The 12,021-nt window shown below is 47.9% G+C and overlaps 1 protein-coding gene across 5 annotated transcripts in view; it reads right to left on the bottom strand.

The window, feature by feature from the left end:
- OPA1 (OPA1 mitochondrial dynamin like GTPase) overlaps window positions 1-12,021 on the bottom strand; it is a 59,081-nt gene that overhangs the window by 31,145 nt on the left and 15,915 nt on the right. For all 5 annotated transcript variants that reach the window (XM_053390889.1, XM_053390888.1, XM_053390891.1 and 2 more), the window contains 12 exons: window positions 9,455-9,508; window positions 8,408-8,512; window positions 7,934-8,020; window positions 7,475-7,588; window positions 7,259-7,339; window positions 6,553-6,627; window positions 6,316-6,387; window positions 4,865-4,964; window positions 3,410-3,540; window positions 2,171-2,243; window positions 1,976-2,048; window positions 198-313 (listed from right to left, as the gene is read on the bottom strand). In XM_053390889.1, coding sequence (XP_053246864.1) covers window positions 198-313; window positions 1,976-2,048; window positions 2,171-2,243; window positions 3,410-3,540; window positions 4,865-4,964; window positions 6,316-6,387; window positions 6,553-6,627; window positions 7,259-7,339; window positions 7,475-7,588; window positions 7,934-8,020; window positions 8,408-8,512; window positions 9,455-9,508 — 1,081 coding nt within the window. The remainder of the gene's footprint in view (window positions 1-197; window positions 314-1,975; window positions 2,049-2,170; window positions 2,244-3,409; window positions 3,541-4,864; window positions 4,965-6,315; window positions 6,388-6,552; window positions 6,628-7,258; window positions 7,340-7,474; window positions 7,589-7,933; window positions 8,021-8,407; window positions 8,513-9,454; window positions 9,509-12,021) is intronic.

Genomic DNA, 12,021 nt, shown 5'->3' with positions numbered 1-12,021 from the left:
ATTCAAAACTTTCAAAAAGCTAAAACGACAACAGACTAACATTCCAACTTTTTTGGATAAGTCCAGAAAGTTGTTTCCAGCAAGACTCCTGAGGAGGGCCCAGCAATACTCCCCATATCCAGGGGAATCAGACACCAGGACAAGAGACGGACTCCTCAGTCCAAGGCTTCGTACAGATCTGCCAGCGCAACCGTTACCTTTGAAAGCGTCTGCCTGCTGCTCCACAGACTCTCGCACCATTTTCCAAAAACAGTCCGACACGGCAAGGCTGAGGTTCCGCGTGGTCACCTGGTGGGCCTTCAGCATGCAGTTCCTGCAAAGGACACAACAGCGACACAAACACTGGGGCGGATTTGCGAGCAAGAGAACACCTTCCCAAACAAAAAAATTAAAGAAGCAAATGCGGGGGAAAACTGGTAGTGGTGCTGGGGCAGGGGGAATCACATTGTAGTCCACACCTCAAAATACACCAGAGTAGACAGTCCCATTTCACAAATGTTTGAGGTTTTATTGCTTATTATTATTCTTCTCTTGGGGGCCGCCCAGAGTGGCTGGGGAAACCCAGCCAGACAGACGGGGTATAATTAATAAAATTATTATTATTATTACTCTTAGTAGTAGTATTGTAGTGATTCCTGCATTGAAAGGGGTTTGACTAGGTCAGGGGTCAGCAAACTTTTTCAGCAGGAGGCCGGGCCACTGTCCCTCAGACCTTGTGGGGGGCCGGACTATATTTTTTTGGGGAGTGGGGACTGAACAATTCCCATGCCCCACAAATAACCCAGAGATGCATTTTAAATAAAAGGACACATTCTACTCATGTAAAAACACACTGATTCCCGGACCGTCCGCGGGCCGGATTGAGAAGGCGATTGGGCCGGATCCAGCCCACGGGCCTTAGTTTGCCTACCCTTGGACTAGGTGATCCTGGGTGTCCAACTCTGCAATTCTATGGTTTTCCTCTGGAGCAAAGAGACTGTATAATTTCATTTAGGAAGGAGGACCTTGTGAGACGTCAGAAACAGGGATCCACACATTGGTGGCTCCCGGGCCCCTGCTGTTCCCCCAAGATGGAGAAAGGGCATATAGTCCCCCAGTTTCACTGTGCAAAGCTGGGGATGGTGCCCACCCCATGTCCCCCCATTAAATCCAAACTGGGGCTCATCCTACGGTCCAGATAAAGGAGGGCTGCCAACCAGAGGGTGTGAATTTGAGAAGCCTGCCCAGAACTAACGGAAAGACGGGCAGAGCCCTGTGGCAGGATGCAGCTTCTCAGCCAGAATGAAGCTCCAGCCCTAAAGGACTAAGGACAAGGGAGCAGACGCAGAAGGACCTGGCCCAGGGCTGGACCTTAAAGGAAGGGAGAGTCCATTCACCTGCGGTTGTATCCAGTGGTAGCTTTGCATTAATGGAAACCATTTGCGCTCATGCAAAGGCCCAGTGCCCCAATTTCTGCTGATCTTTCCCACCTACAGAAGTTCTCCCAAACTGTTACCAAGAGTCCCTGAACCCCAGGGGGCAGCATTCCGAGACACGAAGTGTTTTCCATTAACACAAAGCCATTGCTTGGATACAACCGTGTTAGGTTTTCCTATGAATTATCTTCAGGTCGAAATCCCTCCGGGAATGTTGCACACAACCTCTGCATTTCTCCACATCAGAGGCTGGGAGTTTCTGGATTATTCCCGAGACATTTCCACTGGGCTCTCGCACAGGATTAACTTGACATTTCTGAGGGCTGAAAGGCCCCCATTTTGGTGACGAAAGCTCCCACTGCTCATCAGGGAAGTCACGTGGAGTCGGAAAGTCTTTCAGGATGGCCTGTTCAAAGCAACCTCTTAGGCAATCACACTTTGCTTCTTGACAAACCATTTCAGCCTATGTTTCACATAACCCACCCCCTAAAGCCTGCACTGCCCACTGGCATTAAAACCAGCAAGAGGCACTTCAAAAAGAAGAACAAATATTGGCATACTTGAGTAGTTTGGAGTTTTGGAAAAATTCCTCTTCGTACTCTTTAATAGATTCAATACTTTCGCAGTTATTTCCTAGAGGCAGCCAGGTTGGGGGGGGGCAGGGGGAGAGGGAGAGAGAGGGAAAAAAGCACTCAGCACTGTCCAGCATATGCACCGTGCCTCCACCCGCTGGCCCAATGCAAAGCTAGGAATACCTTTTCCTGTGACGACTGCAAAATACCCAAGAGCCTTCATTGGGAAGAGCTTGCCTTCAATTATCTGCTGGATCTGTGGAAATGGGAAAGCAGAAAAGCTGATCTCGTAGGAGTTCTCAGCTTTACTTTACTCAAACAGTGAAACAAGATACAAAATAGGAAACAGCGGTCAGCCGGGGGGGGGGCATCCTAGCCTGGCAAAAGCCATGAAAGCCAGTCCTGAATCAAGTTCTGGGGCTTTAAAAACCCTCTGCAACAGCCCAGCGCTGATGCATGCTTTAACTAACTGCAGAGTGCTTTAAAAATAAGGAGCCGGCTCTTTTGTAAAAGGAGCAATTATAACACTCTTACACACACAAAAACCTGAGAACGTTTAAATATTGGACTATCTCCCAGGTAGCAACTTTTCTCGTAAGCTATAACTGTTTTTATCAAAGAAAAAGGAAGAAACCGTTCCCCACTCCTGCGGGGCTGAGGGAGCCCATAAAAGTTTGCTGACTTCAGAAAGCAAGCTTTCCTGGTGCCGCAGTCAGAGAAAAGCCTGGACAAAACCCTCGGCCTTCTCAGTTGTGGCCCCAACCCTCTGGGACTGCCCCCCCATGCTCAGCCCAATCAGGAGCAAGTGCAGTGGATTTTAAGCACCTCCCAGAGACTCACCTGTCTACAGGGGCCCTTTCTGGCTCGTGCATCACTGCGGTGATGTATTTTATGTCTGATATAGAAGTAACTTTAAATTGTAATTTCATATAATTTTATGTAAACCACGTAGGGATTCTAAGTATTAAGAATTATAACATGACTAGAAAGAGACGCCGACTAATCATTAAGAAGAACTTTCTGACATTAAGAGCTGCTCAACAGTGGAATGGACTCCCTCAGAAGGTTGTGGACTCTTTTCAACAGAGGCTGGATGGCCATCTCTCACGGGTTGTTTAGCTGTGATTCCTGCTTTGCATAAGTTTTGACTAGATGACCCCTGGAGTCGCTTTCTATAAATATTTTCGATCAATCAAATCAATCCGGAAGCAAAAATCAGAGTCACGCAGTGTCTGCAGAGCAAACCTGACACCTTTGAGAACAGAAGCCATCTAATGACTCCCAAGAGCTGTGGGAATCAAGTTGTCAAAATAAGAAGTCCCTTTGGGATCTTCCAGCAGAAGTCTCTCTTCTTGCCCTCCCCGGAGGCCCCGTGAACATCTGCTGGACAAAATCATTCCTCCACACCCTCCTCTTCCTCACCCTGCTTGGACTGGCCACGTTTTTCTCAGCGAGGTCCACTTTTGTCAGAACAAAGATTGTCCTCTTGCCCTGAGGGTCCATTTGGCTGACCAAGTCGGTGACGATGCTGCGCTCGGCGTCCACAGACCCATCTGGAAACCAAGCAGATTGGCCATAACCTCGCAGAACATGCAAAGTGTTTTCACCAACGAGGCAGGAGCTGAACAACTCATTTAAAGTCGAAATAAATAAAATGTGGTGCAGTAGCACCTCAGAGACCAACTAAGTTTGTTCTGGGAATAAGCTTTTGTGTGCATGCACAGTTCTTCAGATACACTGAAACAGAAGTCACCAGACCCTTATACAGTGGCACCTCTGGATGCAAATGGGATCCGTTCTGGTGCCTTGTTTGCATCCAGAAGCGAACGCAACCCGTGTCTGCGCATGCCGCGTTTTGCCGCTTCTGTGCATGACGTCATTTTGAGGGTCTGCGCATGCGCGAGCGGCGAAACCTGGAAGTAATGCGTTCCATTACTTCTGGGTCACTGTGGAGCGTAACCTGAAAACGCTCAACCTGAAGCACCTTTAACCCAAGGTATGACTGTATATGAGGGACACGGGTGGCACTGTGGGTTAAACCACAGAGCCGAGGACTTGCCGATCAGAAGGTCGTGGTTCGAATCCCCGTGACGGGGTGAGCTCCCGTTGCTCGGTCCCTGCTCCTGCCAACCTAGCAGTTCAAAAGCACGTCAAAGTGCAAGTAGATAAATAGGTACCGCTCCAGCGGGAAGGTAAATGGCGTTTCCGTGCGCTGCTCTGGTTCGCCAGAAGCGGCTTAGTCTTGCTGGCCACATAACCCGGAAGCTGTACACTGGCTCCCTTGGCCAGTAAAGCGAGATGAGCGCCAAAACCCCAGAGTCGGTCACGACTGGACCTAATGGTCAGGGGTCCCTTTACCCTTTATGACTGTATATAGTAGGAGGGTGGGGTGGGGTTTTTCTCAGAACGGTAGTAGGAGATGGGGTGATTGGTTCAATGGGTATGGTAAACCTGTAAACAGTCTTTAGCAGTCGTCAAAAGGTTTACAAACTTCGTTGGTCTCTAAAGTGCTACTGGACAATTTTTAATTTTTTAAATTTATTTCAACTGCGTCAGACCAACACGGCTACCACCTGAATCGAAACTCATTTGAAGGTAAGAGCTAAACCCAGAACATGCCTAGTGGCTCAACTTGGGGCCCCAGAAAGCACAACTGATTAACAGAGTCCCAAAGCCAGAAAAAAGAAGAGGCAGGCAGCTAATTCCATCCCTCTGCCCTCCCTGCCCTCCACAACCCCAACCACAAAGGAGGAGCAGGCGTGGTCTGTGCCCACAAACAAGTCTCCCAAGAACCAGAGGGAACGACGGGTGACATTGCAGGGATTCATTAACCAAGACACAAGGACATTCCAGTTGCTCTCCAACGTCCTCCTTTACCTTGAATGCAAAGGATGATGGCGTTGGGATTCTGCATGTAGGCTTTGCTGATGCTGAAGATCGTCTCCTTTGTGTCCGGGGCCATCCCTGACGTCACCGTCTGGGGAAAGAGATCAGGAAGGGCAGGAAAAGAGCAACAGGTGGTGTCAAAGAACTGGGAGGAAGCAGATGGATCAGATATCCCTGGCTGGTGCATACCCAACTTTTTAAAAAAAGCTATCCTTGGAAGGAGATTCCACAGCGTCTCTCAGCAGCTGATTTCAAGAACTGCTCTCAAGTTCTTGAAGGCAGTAAGACCATAAGAGCGGCCCTAACATTATGATATGTATGTGAGAGAGAAAGTGTTATCTATAAATATGAGCCAAGCATTTTCCCACCTCCCTGTGGTTATGAGGAGAAATTGAGGGCAACCAGGCAGCTGATGATAGTGGAAGAACACATCTATAGTTTATAGTTTTTCAGTGTCCAGGACAGCTGTCTCCCAGCTCCATCTGGCACACAGGCTGAGACCCTCCCTGCCCGCAGACTGTCTCACTAGAGTGGTGCATGCTCTAGTTATCTTCTGCTTGGACTTCTGCAACTAGAAGGTGACCCAGAAACTGCAACTAATCCAGAATGCAGCGGCTAGACTGGTGACTGGGAGCGGCCACCGGGACCATATATCACTGGTCCTGATAGACCTGCATTGGCTCCCAGTACGTTTCGAAGCACAATTCAAAGTGCTGGTGCTGACTTTTAATGCCCTAAACGGCCTCGGCCCAGTATACCTGATGGAGCATCTCCACCCTCATCGTTCAGCCCGGACACTGAGGTCCAGCTCCAAGGGCCTTCTGGCGGTTCCTTCACTGCGAGAAGTGAAATTACAGGGAACCAGGCAGAGGGCCTTCTCGGTGGTGGCGCCTGTCCCGTGGAATGCCCTCCCATCAGATGTCAAGGAAAGAAACAACTATATGACTTTCAGAAGACATCTGAGGGCAGCCCTGTTTAGGGAAGCTTTCAATATTTGAGGAATCCTTGTATTTTAATATTCTGCTCAAAGCCGCCCAGAGTGGCTGGGGAAACTCAGCCAGATGGGCGGGTTATAAATAATAATAATAAATGTATTTTTATTCTTATTATTACTACTATTATTACTATTATTATTATTATTATTATTATTAGATCACAATTAGTAATAAGGCTGGGAAAGGAGTGTACGGATGATAAAACAAATCATATCAAAACTAAACGCAAAAAAAGATTGCAAAAAAATTCCACCTCCCACCAACCTTCCTGTAAAGACATGTTCACTCTGCACCAAAATTCAGGTGGGCGATTCCAAAGTGAAGGCGCCACCACTGAGAAGCCTCTGCCTGAAGTCCCAGGTGGACCCAGGAGCCTGGGAAAAGTCCACTGCAGCCCATCTCAAAGGAACAGGGAGGACCAGAGGAGGAGACGCATCGTCTACTCACGCTAATGACACCCGGCAAATCCACCAGCACCATCCTTTGCAGGCCAGGACCCTTAACGCTGAGGGAGATGGTCTGCAGAAGGAAACAAGGAAGAGCGATTTCCACGTCAGGGAGCCTCCTTTGTAAAGAAAAATACTAGGTAGAAAATAATGCTCAGGGCGCCCCACAAGCAATTTCTGGATGGGGAGCCAAGGGAGCTCTGGGACCAGCAGAAAGAAGTCAGCAGCCAGGCCTCACCTCAGTGCTGACGGTGCAGCCGTCACTCACGCTCTTCCTCATCCTGATCTCAATCTCATTCCTCAAGGCTGCCAGCTGTTTAAGCACAATCAGAGGTCACAAGCAGAAACCAGGCACAGCGAGGAAATTTAAGGACTATTTGAATAAATATTGTAATATAAAAAATTAGAAATTACTTGAAAGAAACAAATAGGCCTAGGATTAAACTAAGTTACAATTAAATAAATGGGATATAGAATGTTAAGAAAAGTGAATAAGATGGACTATAATTGGAAATTGTTTTAGTTTAATAATGATATTGGGAAGCTGTTACTTTTAACTACAAGGAAACTCAGAAGGGAGGGACTTGAGGAAGTCAACCAAGATGTTTAAAAGGTTGGATTTGTGAAGAATTAAGTTTGATGTTATTGTTTATCTGTTTATTGTTCCCTCCCACCCCCCTTCTTTCGTTCTGTTTTTGTCTATCATTCTGCTTTGTGGTTTGTGTTATCATTGTGGAAAATCTATAGAAAATTTATAGATAAAAATCTATTAGAAAAAGAAAGAAAGAAACCAGGCACAGCACCATTTCAACAGGTGTCCAGTTCTATTTTCTTCATTTTAACAGGGAAAGGAATGTTCAAGACACATGTCTATCTCGCCCCCAATGAAAGTGATCAATGCAAATGATTTCCACGGCTGCAAAAAGTTATTTCTTCCAACTTACATCCTCCTCCTTGGTCAGATCAAACTCTCGAGAGCTGTCCTTGAACATGGCCACGTGGTGGGGACCTTCGCTGAGGGTGACCTAGTGGACCAAGGGGAGAAACAGCAGCAGGCAGCAATTAAAGCAAAACCCTCGGAGCAGGTTTCACGAGAGCCACACAAGGAGGGTGACGGATGCCTTTTGTGCCTCCAACACTTGCTAATTCGGTGTTCTCACCTTAACGGGCGAACGAGTCATCATTTCCCCAGAGCCTCGAGGGAAGATCCGGGCTTGAGCAATCATCTCCAGCACACTGGTTTTGCCAGCGCTCTGATCTCCAACCACTACAACCTTAAAGGGAAACATTCGAATCACCAGCTTTTAACCAAAACTCATGGGCCACCCACCCTCAACCCGTGACAAAGTGCACTTTTTACCAGGCTACTCCAGATTATATATTAGGAATTGGCTTCCTTAGTTGTTTGTTGTTGCGGGGAGGTTTTCAGAAGACCCCATTGTATTTACATAGAAAATGTAGAAACTAGTTATTTTTTACTTAAGATGTCCCCAAATCAAGCAAAACGTTGCCTATCTACCGTTAAAAAACAACAACACATGTGGTTGAACTGGAGGGCATTAAGCTATGCCAGCCTTTATTGCAAATGTGAAATGGTTGAACACTGATCACTCACTTACCCGAGGTAAATGATCATGGGTATTATAGCTGGCATCGTAATCCGACAGAGTATCCAGGACTTCAGAATACATGTCAATCAAAGATTTCTAAGAACAAAAGAATGAAAGAAAGAAAGCTAACTTGAACTGTGCCCAAAGCATCAGAAAGGCTTCTGGCAGCACCGAGAAGCAAGTGCCTGTTTGTTCTCTTATCCCTGCAGCTTAATCTAGGAGACCAATAATGGCAGGGCAGGCTGCGTCTTACACTGGAACCGGGATAGGACATCAGGATAGGATCACAGAATCCAACTGGCATTTCCCTTCAGAAGGAGCACCAATCACCCCAGGGAATGGCTTTTTTTTTTTACTAACCAAAATCACTGCTGAAAGGGGCAAGCTCAGATGAGCAAAGATGCAATAGAAGGCCCAGAACTGGGGAAACTGGGGAAGTTTTGTGCAAGTTTTGCATGCGCACGGCGGGGGGGGGGGGAATACCTTCAGCTTCCTCTGGTGGATGCCTTTGTCATCTTTCTGCAAGACAATCTTCCTGAGCTCTTTGTTCTCCTTCTCTAAACGCTCAAGCATCCGTTGATATTTCAACTGCAAAACAATAATGAAACTTTGAAAACTGGGGGGTAGGGGGTCAGGGTAAGAGGCGAGCATGAAGGCAAAGAAAGGAGACTCGGTGTTAACAGGGCCCTGCTCTCTTGAACCAAATCTGCCCTAGCAGCAGAGTTACATCACCACCATCATCAAATAAACGAATTGCTTAATGAAGAAGAGAAGAAGAAGAGTTTGGATTTGATACCCCGCTTTATCACTACCCGAAGGAGTCTCAAAGCGGCTAACAATCTCCTTTCCCTTCCTCCCCCACAACAAACACTCTGTGAGGTGAGTGGGGCTGAGAGACTTCAGAGAAGTGTGACTGGCCCAAGGTCACCCAGCAGCTGAATGTGGAGGAGCGGGGAAGTGAACCCAGTTCACCAGATTACGAGTCCACCGCTCTCAACCACTACACCACACTGGTTCTCTGACGTAATGAAATGTAATAAAACAAATTTGAATCAACTGATGAAATTCAACAGAAAGCATGGCATCCTTGGCTGAAATCATAAGCACAGTTACTTAAGGAAGGATTCTGACTGAATTCAGCAGAAACAGACCAGGATTAAAACTGGGCTGATAGAATGGGTGATAGAATGGAAAAAATGGAAAAATGGGGGGGGGGGAATGAAAAGATTTGGGAAGGTCTTTTCAACTTGAATAATGGAATTTGCACACTCGCACAACATCATTTGGAGTCTGAAATGCCTCTTCTCTCAGGTCGCATCCCGATGAATGACACAAACGGGTGGCACACACACAGAGTTGCACCATCCACCTTTTGTTTGTTTCACTTTTAAATAGTATACCCCCCCAAGTCCTTCAATATGGGGCCGGGTTGACATCAAAGCTCTGGAAGTTAATGAATTTGCAGTGAGTCAGACCCAATTCCTTTGCCCCGTGTGAATTATGACTGTAACACCAGCAAGGCCACCCTACCTGAGTGCGCAGGAGTTCTTCTTGCAGCTGATCTACCTTTTCTTTGTCAGAAACCTGCAAGAGTCACAAGCATAAATGTCTTAGGCTTATTTTATGTTCAGGAGACAAAAAAAGAACCTCCAATCAAGTTTTCTTTGTCAAAGCGACAGAGAAAGAAACTCAGGTAGGAGAGAGAGAAGCATCTCTTTAATTCACTCAACTTGAGATAATGGCTGGTACACTCACTCACCCCTTTAAAAAGAAAAGTCAGCACTTCTTACTATCACCTTACAACCCCATAACGTTACTTGGCAAGGCAGCCTCAGGTGCAGTCTTCGTTAAATCGTCATTCTAGATGCCCCAAGCGCAGGGTTATTTGCTGAAGCCCCTTGGAACTTGGCGGGTCTCCTATGTGCGCTGATGCCCAGCGGTGGGAGGCATGTGCCAGGATAAGTAAAGACCCAGGAGTTTGGGAAGGAGCCCTCGTTTGGCTGCCAGGCTTTGCTCCATGTACTTCACAGCCCACTAACGCCCCAGGGTCAACTGGGTCTTGCAGTGAACTGTTCCAGTGTGGCAAAGCCTTCTGTTCTACTCCACATATGCAAAGAGATTTCTAGAGCTGGTTTTTATATAAAAAAAGGAAGTCCTGGTTTTGCTCTGGCTCCAGAAATGGCAGTCAAGGCCACAAACAACTTTGCTGTCCAGGAGAAGCCGGAGGACACGCAAGATGGAAAAGTGCCTGATCTCGAACATCCCAAGGGCCACCCAGCACATGAGGACAGAGAAAGGACACTGATGTGAGTGGCTGTGGCTCCCGGCAAGAGATGCTAGGCATGGCTAGCGACACGCTTCCCTGCAGATGGGCTGGAGGCCCAGCCACTCATCTCAAAGAAGGCCAGCACTTGCCAGCAGGCCTTAGGGCTGGCCGTTCTCCCAAGGGGCAGCCAGAAGCCCTCCTTTGAAACAGGAAGCAACTTATAACCACGCTTTGAGCATGTAAAAGGTCCAGTTTTAATGACCAAGAAGAAACAAAAAGCATAACAGCTTCCACGGGCAATTAACAGGCTTGCCTGAGCACACTCAAACAAACCCGGAATGGGTGAATTTCCACCTTCAAGAACTGTATTTGTTAGGTGAATAAGAAAACCAACTGCACAGTGAAAACTTGCACGTTTAATTTGCTCTCATATACCGTATTTTTCGCTCTATAGGGCGCACCAGACTATAGGCCGCACCTAGTTTTTAGGGGGGGATTTATTTCCCCCCCAGCCCCAAAGAGCTCCCGGAGCTTGGGGGGCTGGGGACGGGGGCTTCCCCCGACCCCAGCCCCCAAAACAGGCTCCGAAGGCTTGCGGACAACAGGCAGCTATCCAGTAATCTCTCTTTCATGCACACATCCATGGGCACACCTCTGAGCATGAATTGGTTTTTTTGGGGGGGGGGAGTTCCTTTTCCCTTTGGAATCTGAACACAAAGCAGAGGTGGGCTCACACTGCCTTTTATTGAGCTGCCTACTTGTGACCCTGGAGCTTTCGTGCGCGCGCGCGCTCTCTCTCTCTCTCTCTCTGTGTGTGTGTGTGTGTGTGTGTGTTACATGAAGGGACCTGACTTTTGTTTGACAACTTCTGGGAGAGGGAGCTGAAACCCTCCCATTCTAACTTATTTGCCAAACGCTGCAGGTGATAAAAGAAGCAGGCACACGCGCCCCAGGGAGGCTGGTGATGCACCTTTTTAGATTCTCAGGATGGAGGCAGTTGATTGTCCTTTACGAAAGCAAGGAAAGAAGCAGCCACTAACATGCCCATCAAACGTGTCATCTATTATCTAAACAGCGAAGGCTGGGGAGCGAAGCAGAGGTGTCTGGGGGCCCCAGGAGCAGAGAGCAGGAATGGCACACAGCACAGGGGCCAACTGCAAGATCCTGCTCGTTCCATCACTGCTTGTGCAGCACATGTGCTTTGTGCCTTGTGGCTGCTGTCACATTTTCAGTAGCTCCTGCCAACACCATGGGCAGGCTGGCCACAATCCACGGCTCTGCAGGGCTCTCCGGCACAAGCAGACCTCTGCGCAACGGAGAACGTTTCTCTGTGCTGAAGCCAGAGCCAGCTTTGTACACACAGCGGGACATGCAAAGCTGTTCCCAACAGCCGAGCGAAAAGGCCAGCACTCTCTCCCCGCACCGAAGTCAAGGAAAAGCCTGAGCAGACGCCACTATAGGGCAGTGTGGAACAAGCAGGGTTCTGAGGCACTGGTCCAAACGCAAGCAAGCCCAGGCACTCCTGGTTTCTGAAGACATTTCTGCTTCTAGCAGTTCCCCATTTCTACAGCTGCTCCTCGACTTCACAGGATTTGGTCCCCACTTTCCAATAGTGTGTTGTGTCTATAATGGGCTCTGTTTCACGGGGCCATTGCTCAAATTTGCAGTTGCTCTACCATGAACGGATATCTGTCAACTCGCTCACAAGCAGAGGAGTTATGTCCCACATCGGTCATATAAACCAGCAAGCCCATCGCAGCCCCTGCTTAAAAGCTGCCCTAAGAAATTTCCCTGTTCAAAATTATGATCAAGAAGAGTGCGAGGAGGAGAG

The sequence above is a fragment of the Podarcis raffonei genome, chromosome 5, assembly GCF_027172205.1.
Source record: "Podarcis raffonei isolate rPodRaf1 chromosome 5, rPodRaf1.pri, whole genome shotgun sequence".
Taxonomy (NCBI): domain Eukaryota; kingdom Metazoa; phylum Chordata; class Lepidosauria; order Squamata; family Lacertidae; genus Podarcis; species Podarcis raffonei.
This window is presented reverse-complemented; position numbering and strand designations above follow the sequence as displayed.